The sequence below is a fragment of the Parambassis ranga genome, chromosome 3, assembly GCF_900634625.1.
Source record: "Parambassis ranga chromosome 3, fParRan2.1, whole genome shotgun sequence".
Lineage (NCBI taxonomy): Eukaryota > Metazoa > Chordata > Actinopteri > Ambassidae > Parambassis > Parambassis ranga.
In genome coordinates this window covers 1,823,658-1,841,654 of record NC_041024.1, presented here as the reverse complement: position 1 = coordinate 1,841,654, position 17,997 = coordinate 1,823,658, and the positions used below count along the sequence as shown (strand labels likewise).

Sequence of the window (17,997 nt, the reverse complement as noted above, 5' to 3'; positions counted from 1 at the left end):
CAGCTCCATTTACACTGAAATGATGTGTGTGTCTCTGTGTCTGTGTGTGTGTGTCTCTGTGTGTGTGTGTGTCTGTGTGTGTCTGTGTGTGTGTCTCTGTGTCTGTGTGTGTCTGTGTCTCTGTGTGTGTGTGTCTGTGTGTGTGTCTCTGTGTGTGTGTGTGTCTGTGTGTGTGTCTGTGTGTGTCTCTGTTTGTGTGTGTCTGTGTGTCTCTGTGTGTGTGTCTGTGTGTGTGTGTCTCTGTGTGTGTGTGTGTCTCTGTGTGTGTGTGTGTCTGTGTGTGTCTCTGTGTGTCTGTGTGTGTGTGTCTGTGTGTGTGTGTCTCTGTGTGTGTGTGTGTCTCTGTGTGTCTGTGTGTGTGTGTCTCTGTGTGTCTGTGTGTGTGTCTCTGTGTGTGTCTCTGTGTGTGTCTCTGTGTGTGTGTGTCTGTGTCTCTGTGTGTGTGTGTGGACATAGTGGACTGTTAACATGACACTGATGGACTCTCAGCTCTTATAAGTTACTTTGTTTTTGTATTTTATTGACAGAAAATATTCAAAGTTTTTAGTAAATTATTGTTTTTTTATATTTATAATATAAGAAAATATACATTTCTTGAATATTTTATTTTATTTCTAACATTTTTTCGCTGCTGCAGTGTAAACATCCTTTACTGTGTCACGTTGATAGTGTGTCCGTTGTGTGGATGATGTCAGAGGTCATGTGACACTGACCGTCTTTATTTCTGTCTCCAGCTCAGATTGAAATCATCCCCTGTAAGATCTGCGGAGACAAGTCGTCAGGGATTCACTACGGGGTGATCACCTGTGAGGGCTGTAAGGTAAGCCCCGCCCCCTCAACTTCCTGTTGGCGTTTCCCGCCTCTTTCGTTCGCTTTTGTAATGTCAGTCATCATCTGTCCTCTGTCCTCCGTCAGGGTTTCTTCAGGCGCAGTCAGCAGAGTAACGCCACCTACTCGTGTCCTCGCCAGAAAAACTGTCTGATCGACCGAACCAGCCGCAACCGCTGCCAACACTGCCGCCTGCAGAAATGTCTGGCTGTGGGCATGTCCCGGGACGGTGAGTCTCTCGCACACACACAAACTTACATCACCTACTACAGAATCACACACACACACACACATCACCTACTACAGAAGCACACACACACACACAAACACACTCACACACACACAAACACACACACATGAACACACACATATGAACACGAACACACACACATGAACACACACACACACACACACACACACAAACACACACAAACACACACACACGAACACACACACACACATGAACACACACACACACATATGAACACACACACATGAACACACACACACACACACACACATGAACACACACACAAACACACACAAACACACACACACGAACACACACACACACATGAACACACACACACACACACAACACACACACACGAACACACACACACACACATGAACACACACACACACACACACACACATGAACACACGAACACACACACACACACACATGAACACACACACATGAACACACTTGAACACACATACGAACACGAACACACACACATATGAACACACACATGAACACACACACACACATATGAACACACTTGAACACACACGAACACACACACATGAACACACTTGAACACACATACGAACACGAACACACTCACACATGAACACACGAACACACACACACACATGAACACACACACACATATGAACACACACACACATGAACACACGAACACACACACACATGAACACACACATGAACACGCACATGAACACACACACGAACACACACACATATGAACACACTTGAACACACACACATGAACACACACACACATATGAACACACACACACACACACATGAACACACACACATATGAACACACACACACACACACACATGAACACACACATGAACACACACACATATGAACACACACACACTCACACACATGAACACACACACACACACATATGAACACACATGAACACACACACACATGAACACATGAACACACACACACATGAACACAAACACACACATGAACACACACACAGACATGAACACACACACACACACACACATATGAACACACACACACATACACATATGAACACTCACACACACACACATGAACACACACACACACACACATATGAACACACACACACATGAACACACGAACACACACACACATGAACACACACATGAACACGCACATGAACACACACACGAACACACACACATATGAACACACTTGAACACACACACATGAACACACACACACATATGAACACACACACACACACACATGAACACACACACATATGAACACACACACACACACACACATGACACACACACATGAAACACACACAACATATGAACACACGAACACACGTCACACACACATGAACAACACACACACACACACATATGAACACACATGAACACACACACACATGAACACATGAACACACACACACATGAACACAAACACACACATGAACACACACACAGACATGAACACACACACACATATGAACACACACACATGAACACACACACACACACATGAACACACACACAAACACACACACACACACATGAACACACACACACACACACACACAAACACACACACACGAACACACACACACACATGAACACACACACACACACACACACATGAACACACGAACACACACACATATGAACACACACACATGAACACACTTGAACACACATACGAACACGAACACACACACATATGAACACACACATGAACACACACACACACATATGAACACACTTGAACACACACGAACACACACACATGAACACACTTGAACACACATACGAACACGAACACACTCACACATGAACACACGAACACACACACACATGAACACACACATGAACACACACACACATATGAACACACACACACATGAACACACGAACACACACACACATGAACACACACATGAACACGCACATGAACACACACACGAACACACACACATATGAACACACTTGAACACACACACATATGAACACACACACACATATGAACACACACACACACACACATGAACACACACACACATATGAACACACACACACACACACATGAACACACACATGAACACACACACATATGAACACACACACACTCACACACATGAACACACACAAACACATGAACACACACACACACACACACATATGAACACACACACACATGAACACATGAACACACACACACATGAACACAAACACACACATGAACACACACACATATGAACACACACACACACACACATGAACACACACACACATGAACACATGAAACACACACACATGAACACAAACACACACATGAACACACACACTGAACACACACACAAAACACACATGAACACACAAACACACATGAACACACACGAACACACACATATGAACACACTTGAACACACACTCACACACACATGAACACACACATATGAACACACACACTCACACACACACATATGAACACACACACACACACATGAACACACACACACACACGAACACACACATGAACACACACACACATGAACACTCACACATGAACACACATATGAACACACACACACACTCACACACATGAACACACACACGAACACACACACATATGAACACACACACACACACACACACACATGAACACACACACACACATATGAACACACACACATGAACACACACACACACACACACATATGAACACACACACACACACACACATAACACACACGAACACACACATGAACACACACACATATGAACACACACATATGAACACACAAATGAACACCACACACACAACACACACACACATGAACACATGAGCACACACACACATATGAACACACACACATGAACACACGAACACACACATGAACACACACACACGAACACACACACATGAACACACTTGAACACACATGAACACACACATGAACACACTCACACATATGAACACACACACATGAACACACACACAGACATGAACACACACACACATATGAACACACACACATGAACACACACATGAACACACACATGAACACACACATGAACACACACACACATGAACACAAACACACACATGAACACACACAAACACACATGAACACACACAAATACACATGAACACACACAAACACACATGAACACACACAAACACACATGAACACACACGAACACACACATATGAACACACTTGAACACACACTCACACACACATGAACACACACACATATGAACACACACACTCACACACACACATAAACACACACACACACACATGAACACACACACATGAACACACACACACACACGAACACACACATGAACACACACACACATGAACACTCACACATGAACACACATATGAACACACACACGCATGAACACTCACACACACACACACTCACACACATGAACACACACACACACATGAACACACACACATATGAACACACACACACACGCATGAACACACACACACACATGAACACACACACACACATATGAACACACACACATGAACACACACACACACACATATGAACACACACACACACACACACATGAACACACACACATATGAACACACACAAATGAACACACGAACACACACACAAACACACACACACATGAACACATGAACACACACACACATATGAACACACACACATGAACACACGAACACACACATGAACACACACACACGAACACACACACGAACACACTTGAACACACATGAACACACACATGAACACACTCACACATATGAACACACACACATGAACACACACACATGAACACACACACTCACACACACATGAACACACACACACACTCACACACATGAACACACACGAACACACACATGAACACACACAAACACACACAGACATGAACACACACACACATGAACACACACACACACACACACACATGAACACACACACACACACACACACACATGAACACTCACACACACATGAACACACATATGAACACACACACACACACACACACACATATGAACACACACACTCACACACACTCACACACATATGAACACACACATGAACACTCACACACACACATGAACACACACACACACACATGAACACACACACACACACATATGAACACACACACACACACACACATATGAACACTCACACACACACACATGAACACACACACACACACACACACATATGAACACACACACACACACACACATATGAACACACACACATATGAACACACACACACATATGAACACTCACACATGAACACTCACACACATATGAACACACACACACACACACACATATGAACACACACACACATATGAACACACACTCACACATGAACACTCACACACACATGAACACTCACACATACATATGAACACACACACACATATGAACACACACACACACACACATATGAACACACACACACATACACATATGAACACTCACACACACACACATATGAACACACACACACATATGAACACTCACACATGAACACACACACACACATGAACACTCACACACACACACACACACACACATGAACACACACACACACCAACACACACATGAACACACACGAACACACACATATGAACACACACACATGAACACACACACACACACACACACATATTCAATTTTCAATTCAATTCAGTTTTATTTATATAGCGCATATTACAATCAGACATTGTCTCAAAGCGCTTCACAGGAACCCCCCTAAGAGCACTGTGGCAAGGAAAAACTCCCTTTAAGAGGAAGAAACCTTGAGCAGGACCCGTCAACTTAAGGGGGAACCAGTCCTGCTGCTAGTCAGAGAGGATGAGGGAGAGAGAGAGAGAGAGAGAGGATGAAGGAGAAAGAGAGAGAGAGAGAGAGGAGCAAACATGATACAAACATGATACAGTACAGAGCAAACATGACAGCAAGATGAAACAGTGATTATATTGTAATAGATATCTATATATATCGTCGGTCCATAAGTAGGAATAGTAATTTGATAGTAAAGATGAGCAGCAGGGGCTAGTGAAGTCGATGAGCACAGGAGAGACTGCAGGTCAGTATGCAGGTCTTGAGACCTGCAAAGAGAGAGAGCGAGAGCGAGGCACAGAACTACAAGGAAGACAGTTAACACAGATTATGAGACGATATTACCCAGTATGATCCAGACTAAGGAGAGTGGAGGAGAGGTCAGAGGGTGTTCAGAGGATCGTGTTTGTGCCACCCGACAACGTAGAGCAAGAGAGACTTCACGGGCCGGACTGCAGGTCATCATCCAGGTCTTGAGACCAGTGTGAGCCCGACTAAGGAGAGAAAAGGAGAGGTTAGAGGGTGAGAGGGAAACTGCTCAGTGGATCATGTTTGTGCCCCCCGACAACGTAGGCCTAGAGCAGCATAGCTGTGCTACACACTAGGTCTAAGGCTAACTGTACGCCTTACTAAACAGAAAAGTTTTAAGTCTAGTCTTAAAGGTGGAGGCAGTGTCTGCCTCTCGGACCCAGATTGGTAACTGGTTCCATAATAGCGGTGCCTGATAGCTGAAAGCTCGTCCTCCCATTCTACTTCTATGAATCCTAGGAACTACAAGTAAACCTGCACTCAGAGATCTGAGTGTCCTATTAGGAACATATGGTACAATCAGGTCCTGCAGATACAATGGAGCAAGTCCATGAAGAGCCTTGTAGGTTAGAAGAAGGATCTTGAAGTGTATTCTTGAGTCCACTGGGAGCCAGTGAAGAGACGCTAGGACAGGAGAGATATGATCCCTTTGGCTGCTTCCTGTCAGAACTCTAGCTGCTGCGTTCTGGATCAGCTGCAGACTGTTGATGGAGTAATGTGGACATCCTGACAATAAAGAGTTGCAGTAGTCCAGTCTTGAAGTGACAAAAGCATGGATGAGCTTTTCAGCATCACTCTGAGAGAGGATGCTCCTGATCTTAGTAATATTACGCAGGTGAAAGAAAGCGGTCCTGGAGACCTGCTTAATATGAGAGACAAACGACATGTCTTGATCAAAGATAACTCCAAGAACACACACACACACATATGAACACACACACACACACACACACACATATGAACACACACACTCACACACACACTCACACACACACACACACACACTCACACACATATGAACACACACATGAACACTCACATGAACACTCACACACACACATGAACACACACACACATAAACACACACACACACACACACATGAACACACACACACATACACATATGAACACTCACACACACACACATATGAACACACACATATGAACACTCACACATGAACACACACACACACATGAACACTCACACACACACACACATGAACACACACACACACCAACACACACATGAACACACACGAACACACACATATGAACACACACACATGAACACACACACACACATATGAACACACACACACACACACACACACACATATGAACACACACACTCACACACACACACACACACACACTCACACACATATGAACACACACATGAACACTCACACACACACATGAACACACACACACATAAACACACACACACACACACATGAACACACACACACACACATATGAACACACACACACACACACATATGAACACTCACACACACACATGAACACACACACACACACACATATGAACACACACACACACACACACACATATGAACACACACACACATATGAACACTCACACATGAACACTCACACATACATATGAACACACACACACATATGAACACACACACACACACACATATGAACACACACACACATACACATATGAACACTCACACACACACACATGAACACACACACACACACACATATGAACACACACACACATGAACACTCACACACACACTCACACACATATGAACACACACATGAACACTCACACACACACATGAACACACACACACACACACATATGAACACACACACACACACACATATGAACACACACACACACATGAACACACACACACATATGAACACACACACACACACATATGAACACACACACACATATGAACACACACACATATGAACACACACACACATATGAACACTCACACATGAACACACACACATGAACACTCACACATACATATGAACACACACACACATATGAACACACACACACACACACATATGAACACACACACACATACACATATGAACACTCACACACACACATGAACACACACACACACACACATATGAACACACACACACATGAACACTCACACACACACACACACACACCAACACACACATGAACACACACGAACACACACATATGAACACACACACACACATGAACACTCACACATACATATGAACACACACACACATGAACACTCACACACACACACACACACATGAACACTCACACACATGAACACACACACACAAACACACACACACACATATGAACACACACACATGAACACACACACACACATATGAACACACACAAATGAACACACGAACACACACACAAACACACACACACATGAACACATGAACACACACACACATATGAACACACACACATGAACACACGAACACACACATGAACACACACACACGAACACACACACATGAACACACTTGAACACACATGAACACACACATGAACACACTCACACATATGAACACACACACATGAACACACACACATGAACACACACACTCACACACATGAACACACACGAACACACACATGAACACACACAAACACACACAGACATGAACACACACACACAAACACACACACGCATGAACACACACACACACACACATGAACACCCACACACACACACACACACATGAACACTCACACACACACATGAACACACACACACACATATGAACACACACACACACACACATGAACACACACACTCACACACACTCACACACATATGAACACACACACACACACACACACATGAACACACACACACACACATATGAACACACACACACATATGAACACTCACACACACACACATGAACACACACACACACACACACACATATGAACACACACACACACACACATATGAACACACACACACATATGAACACTCACACATGAACACTCACACACATATGAACACACACACACACACATATGAACACACACACACATATGAACACACACTCACACATGAACACTCACACACACATGAACACTCACACATACATATGAACACACACACACATATGAACACACACACACACATATGAACACACACACACATACACATATGAACACTCACACACACACACATATGAACACACACACATATGAACACTCACACATGAACACTCACACACACACACACACACACATGAACACACACACACACCACACACACATGAACACACACGAACACACACATGAACACACACACACACATGAACACACACACACACATGAACACACACACACACACACATATGAACACACACACACACACACATATGAACACTCACACACACACACATGAACACACACACACACATATGAACACACACACACATATGAACACTCACACATGAACACTCACACACATATGAACACACACACACACACATATGAACACACACACACATATGAACACACACTCACACATGAACACTCACACACACATGAACACTCACACATACATATGAACACACACACACATATGAACACACACACACACACACATATGAACACACACACACATATGAACACACACTCACACATGAACACTCACACACACATGAACACTCACACATACATATGAACACACACACACATATGAACACACACACACACACACATATGAACACACACACATATGAACACTCACACATGAACACACACACACACACATGAACACTCACACACACACACACACACACATGAACACACACACACACCAACACACACATGAACACACACGAACACACACATATGAACACACACACATGAACACACACACACACACACACACATATTCAATTTTCAATTCAATTCAGTTTTATTTATATAGCGCATATTACAATCAGACATTGTCTCAAAGCGCTTCACAGGAACCCCCCTAAGAGCACTGTGGCAAGGAAAAACTCCCTTTAAGAGGAAGAAACCTTGAGCAGGACCCGTCAACTTAAGGGGGAACCAGTCCTGCTGCTAGTCAGAGAGGATGAGGGAGAGAGAGAGAGAGAGAGAGGATGAAGGAGAAAGAGAGAGAGAGAGAGAGGAGCAAACATGATACAAACATGATACAGTACAGAGCAAACATGACAGCAAGATGAAACAGTGATTATATTGTAATGATATCTATATATATCGTCGGTCCATAAGTAGGAATAGTAATTTGATAGTAAAGATGAGCAGCAGGGCTAGTGAAGTCGATGAGCACAGGAGAGACTGCAGGTCAGTATGCAGGTCTTGAGACCTGCAAAGAGAGAGAGCGAGAGCGAGGCACAGAACTACAAGGAAGACAGTTAACACAGATTATGAGACGATATTACCCAGTATGATCCAGACTAAGGAGAGTGGAGGAGAGGTCAGAGGGTGTTCAGAGGATCGTGTTTGTGCCCCCCGACAACGTAGAGCAAGAGAGACTTCACGGGCCGGACTGCAGGTCATCATCCAGGTCTTGAGACCAGTGTGAGCCAGACTAAGGAGAGAAAAGGAGAGGTTAGAGGGTGAGAGGGAAACTGCTCAGTGGATCATGTTTGTGCCCCCCGACAACGTAGGCCTAGAGCAGCATAGCTGTGCTACACACTAGGTCTAAGGCTAACTGTACGCCTTACTAAACAGAAAAGTTTTAAGTCTAGTCTTAAAGGTGGAGGCAGTGTCTGCCTCTCGGACCCAGATTGGTAACTGGTTCCATAATAGCGGTGCCTGATAGCTGAAAGCTCGTCCTCCCATTCTACTTCTATGAATCCTAGGAACTACTAGTAAACCTGCACTCAGAGATCTGAGTGTCCTATTAGGAACATATGGTACAATCAGGTCCTGCAGATACAATGGAGCAAGTCCATGAAGAGCCTTGTAGGTTAGAAGAAGGATCTTGAAGTGTATTCTTGAGTCCACTGGGAGCCAGTGAAGAGACGCTAGAACAGGAGAGATATGATCCCTTTGGCTGCTTCCTGTCAGAACTCTAGCTGCTGCGTTCTGGATCAGCTGCAGACTGTTGATGGAGTAATGTGGACATCCTGACAATAAAGAGTTGCAGTAGTCCAGTCTTGAAGTGACAAAAGCATGGATGAGCTTTTCAGCATCACTCTGAGAGAGGATGCTCCTGATCTTAGTAATATTACGCAGGTGAAAGAAAGCGGTCCTGGAGACCTGCTTAATATGAGAGACAAACGACATGTCTTGATCAAAGATAACTCCAAGAACACACACACACACACACACATATGAACACACACACACACACACACACACACATATGAACACACACACTCACACACACACTCACACACACACACACACACACTCACACACATATGAACACACACATGAACACTCACATGAACACTCACACACACACATGAACACACACACACATAAACACACACACACACACACACATGAACACACACACACACACACATATGAACACACACACACACACACACATATGAACACTCACACACACACACATGAACACACACACACACACACATATGAACACACACACACACACACACATATGAACACACACACTCACACACACACACACACACACTCACACACATATGAAACACACACATGAACACTCACACACACACATGAACACACACACACATAAACACACACACACACACACACATGAACACACACACACACACATATGAACACACACACACACACACACATATGAACACTCACACACACACACATGAACACACACACACACACACACACAAACACACACACACATATGAACACACACACACATATGAACACACACACATATGAACACTCACACATGAACACTCACACACACATGAACACTCACACATACATATGAACACACACACACATATGAACACACACACACACACACATATGAACACACACACACATATGAACACACACACACATATGAACACACACACACACACATATGAACACACACACACATACACATATGAACACTCACACACACACACACACATGAACACACACGCACACACACATATGAACACACACACATATGAACACTCACACATGAACACTCACACACACATGAACACTCACACACACACACACACACACATGAACACACACACACACCAACACACACATGAACACACACGAACACACACATATGAACACACACACACACATGAACACTCACACATACATATGAACACACACACACATGAACACTCACACACACACACACACATATGAACACACACACACACACACACATATGAACACACACACACATATGAACACACACACACATATGAACACTCACACATGAACACTCACACACACATGAACACTCACACATACATATGAACACACACACACATATGAACACACACACACACACACATATGAACACACACACACATACACATATGAACACTCACACACACACACATGAACACACACACACACACACATATGAACACACACACACATGAACACTCACACACACACTCACACACATATGAACACACACATGAACACTCACACACACACATGAACACACACACACACACATATGAACACACACACACACACACATATGAACACACACACACATACACATATGAACACTCACACACACACACATGAACACACACACACATATGAACACACACACACATGAACACTCACACACACACACACACACACCAACACACACATGAACACACACGAACACACACATATGAACACACACACACACATGAACACTCACACATACATATGAACACACACACACATGAACACTCACACACACACACACACATGAACACTCACACACATGAACACACACACACAAACACACACACACACATATGAACACACACACACACACACATATGAACACACACACACACGAACACACACATGAACACACACACATATGAACACACACAAATGAACACACGAACACACACACAAACACACACACACATGAACACATGAACACACACACACATATGAACACACACACATGAACACACGAACACACACATGAACACACACACACGAACACACACACATGAACACACTTGAACACACATGAACACACACATGAACACACTCACACATATGAACACACACACATGAACACACACACATGAACACACACACTCACACACACACACACACACACGAACACACACATATGAACACACACACATGAACACACACACACACACACATATGAACACACACACACACACACACACACACACACACACATATGAACACACACACTCACACACACACACACACACACACTCACACACATATGAACACACACATGAACACACACACACACATGAACACACACACACATAAACACACACACACACACATGAACACACACACACACACATATGAACACACACACACACACATATATGAACACTCACACACACACATGAACACACACACACACACACATATGAACACACACACACACACACACACATATGAACACACACACACATATGAACACACACACACATATGAACACTCACACATGAACACTCACACACACATGAACACTCACACATACATATGAACACACACACACATATGAACACACACACACACACACATGAACACACACACACATACACATATGAACACTCACACACACACACATGAACACACACACACACACACATATGAACACACACACACATGAACACTCACACACACACACACACACACCAACACACACATGAACACACACACACACACACATGAACACACACACACATATAAACACACACACACATGAACACACACACACACACACACATATGAACACTCACACACACACACACACATATGAACACACACACACATATGAACACACTCACACATGAACACTCACACACACATGAACACTCACACATACATATGAACACACACACACGGACACTCACACACACACACACACACATGAACACACACCAACACACACATGAACACACACGAACACACACATGAACACACACATATGAACACACACACACACATGAACACTCACACACACACATGAACACACACACACATAAACACACACACACACACACACACACATATGAACACACACACACACACACACATATGAACACTCACACACACACACATGAACACACACACACACACACACATATGAACACACACACACACACACACATATGAACACACACACATATGAACACACACACACATATGAACACTCACACACACATGAACACTCACACATACATATGAACACACACACACATATGAACACACACACACACACACACACATATGAACACACACACACACACACATATGAACACACACACACATACACATATGAACACACACACACACACACATGAACACACACGCACACACACATATGAACACACACACATATGAACACTCACACATGAACACTCACACACACATGAACACTCACACACACACACACACACACACATGAACACACACACACACCAACACACACATGAACACACACGAACACACACACATGAACACACACACACACACACACATATGAACACACACACACACACACATATGAACACTCACACACACATGAACACTCACACATACATATGAACACACACACAAATGAACACTCACACACACACACACACACCAACACACACATGAACACACACGAACACACACATGAACACACACATATGAACACACACACACACATGAACACACACACAGCAGCTCAGCAGAACTGTGTGTGATACAAGTGAAATCAGGCTGTTCAGTCTCAAAGTCAACAGATATTCACAAATATCAATTAATCATGTTTTCCATTCATCACATACATCATGAAATGTTAATGAATAATTATGATTATTATCTTTATTTAAATTACACATTAATTAAACATTTTCTAAGATCAATCAAAAACAAAATATGAACTCTTTTCATGATGTTTGCAGGTTTTCAGCTGTTTCTCCTCATTCCTGCAGATAAAGGGTTAATTTACAGCAGCCAATCAGTGCTTTTCCCCTCACGTCTCTCCACAGCTGTGAAGTTTGGTCGGATGTCTAAGAAGCAGCGTGACAGTCTGTACGCCGAGGTCCAGAAGCACCGCCTCCAGCAGCAGCAGCAGCAGCAGGGCCCCCTGCTTCTGTCCCGGCCCAGCCTCAGCAGCCCGAGCCCGGGCGAGCAAGAGTCACTGTCCCCCCACTACACCCTGTCCTCCACGGGCCTGACGGAGCTCTCTGATGACGCGGGCCGCTACATGGAGCAGGACTCACCTGAGGGAGGATCTCTGTCGTCGAAGGTCTGTGGACTTTAACTTCTAAAGATAAAAAATGTAGCAGCGTTGTACATGTCTGCCATTTTTCTTAAAACAGGGAGACTCAGGAGGAGAAGGAGGAGGAGGAGGAGGAGGAGGGTTCTACCTGGACATCCAGCCGTCTCCGGACCAATCAGGGCTCGACATCAACGGCATCAAACCGGAACCGCTGTGCGACTACGGATCCGGTAATGGCTTCCTGCCGTACTGCTCCTTCAGCGACGGAGATGCATCGCCCACCGTGTCCATGGCCGAGCTCGGTAAGCGTCGCATCGGTCCTCATCGCCCTAGCAACAGCCTGTAATGCTTAGCAACGACCTGCTCTTCAGAAATAACAGATCACAAAACTGACCAATCAGAATCAAGTATTCAGCTCAGCCAGTGAAAGGACAGGTTATATAATCCCAGAAATATTCAATATTTATCTGACAAATAGATTGAAGGCACACCTCTGAACTGATCAAATACTGAATATATGAAAAAATACAACAAATATTTAATTTTAAATATATATATTCATCTGTGTATTTATAAAAAACTAAAATGTTAAAAAGACAAAACACCCTTAAAGTTGAGGTTATGATCTGATTAAATCAGTACTGAGAATTTCTCAAAAATCCGGATTTTAGTGTCAATTCAACCTTCCATCTCTCCATAATTCTGCAGTATTTTCTCATGAAACTCACTGTAATGATAGAGGAGACCTTCTGTAACATGAATCCAGTGAAATATCATCTGCAGCTTTTATGGATTATTTATGGTGAATTTTTAAAAACTGAGAATTTCTCAAAAATTCTGATTTTAGTGCCAATTCAACCTTCCATCTCTCCATAATTCTGCAATATGTTTTAATGAAACTCACTATAATAATACAAGAGACCTTCTTCAACAATAATCCAGTGAAATATCATCTGCAGCTTTTATGGATTATTTATGGTGAGTTTTTAAAAACTGAGAATTTCTCAAAAATTCTGATTTTAGTGCCAATTCAACCTTCCATCTCTCCATAATTCTGCAGCATTTTCTCCTGAAACTCACTATAATGATAGAGGAGACGTTCAACCATAATGTAGTGAATCATCATCAATTTTATGACATAGTGAATGAATTATTTAATGTTGTAGTTATGAATGTATTTAAGATAAGATAAGATAAAACTTTATTAATCCCGAAGGAACTTCTTGTGCCAGAGGTATCAAGTTACATTAAATGCAGTTAAGTAGAGTATAAGTGTCACTGTAATCCAAAGAGTACAGTACGCAGTATGAGCACAATGTATTTATTTAAAAACAAACAGAAGATGAGGAAAGATCATGAAAGAGAAATGATGGCAGAGCCAGAGGAGAGCACTGAGGGGCGAACAGAGCTGGTTTAAAATAGCAGGAGGCTGGAAACTCATCTTCAGAGCTCATTAAAATCTCTGTGTGGTAATTAGCTGTCTGTTAATTAGGGCCAATTGGGACGAGGCAGGGCGCTCGATGGGGGAAATCATCTTTTCATTGTCCCTGGAGATTTTTATTTAATTCATTTTTTTTGTCTCTTCGACAAAAGCATTTATTGTAATAACCCATCCACAAACAGACTTCACTGTGACCTTGTTTTGGTCTTTAATATTCAACAACAAGCAGCAGCACAGAGGCTGATTAACTGTTTACTCCAAGTTTATTTTTATCTGCCATCACAAACATTTTGCTGACAGAGAATAAAAGTTTGGATGAAGGTTAGAAGAAGAACTGCGTAAAGACTTGTACAATATAGACCTTTAAATACGTCAGGCTTTTACCTTTATTTAGTTCTAAGTCATCTTTAAATCAAGATAATAGAACCAGGCCAGCAGGGGGCGCTCATGTTAGTGAACTAACCTTCATGAAAACACTGTTGACTCCTCCCTACAAAAAGTTTGATCCTTTCAAATCTCAAACCGGGGCTGTGTCTAACATCACTCACTCCTCCCAGTTCAGTGTAGGGCTCCATACAGTGAACACATGGAAAGCATTTTCAGACCTTTCAGACTCCACCTCCCTCATATTGTGTTGCCGATCGAAACAAGCCTTTCTCTGCCGGCTAAACAAACTGCGTTGTTGTGTTCACCTGCCCTCCGCTGTGTGTTTCAGATCACCTGTCTCAGATCATCTCCAAGTCTCACCTGGAGACGTGTCAGTACCTGAAGGAGGAGCTGCAGCAGATGAGCTGGCAGAGCTTCCTGCAGGACGAGGTGGAGAGCTACCAGAGCAAGGTGAGCTTTCCTCCATCCATCACTGTGACATTCATTCTTATACATTTGTGA

General features: G+C 43.1%; 1 protein-coding gene across 2 annotated transcripts in view; it reads left to right on the top strand.

Moving 5' to 3' along the window:
- LOC114433116 (nuclear receptor ROR-alpha A-like) overlaps window positions 1-17,997 on the top strand; it is a 60,731-nt gene that overhangs the window by 39,832 nt on the left and 2,902 nt on the right. For both annotated transcript variants that reach the window (XM_028401460.1, XM_028401461.1), the window contains 5 exons: window positions 735-820; window positions 916-1,057; window positions 15,436-15,695; window positions 15,769-15,970; window positions 17,825-17,946. In XM_028401460.1, coding sequence (XP_028257261.1) covers window positions 735-820; window positions 916-1,057; window positions 15,436-15,695; window positions 15,769-15,970; window positions 17,825-17,946 — 812 coding nt within the window. The remainder of the gene's footprint in view (window positions 1-734; window positions 821-915; window positions 1,058-15,435; window positions 15,696-15,768; window positions 15,971-17,824; window positions 17,947-17,997) is intronic.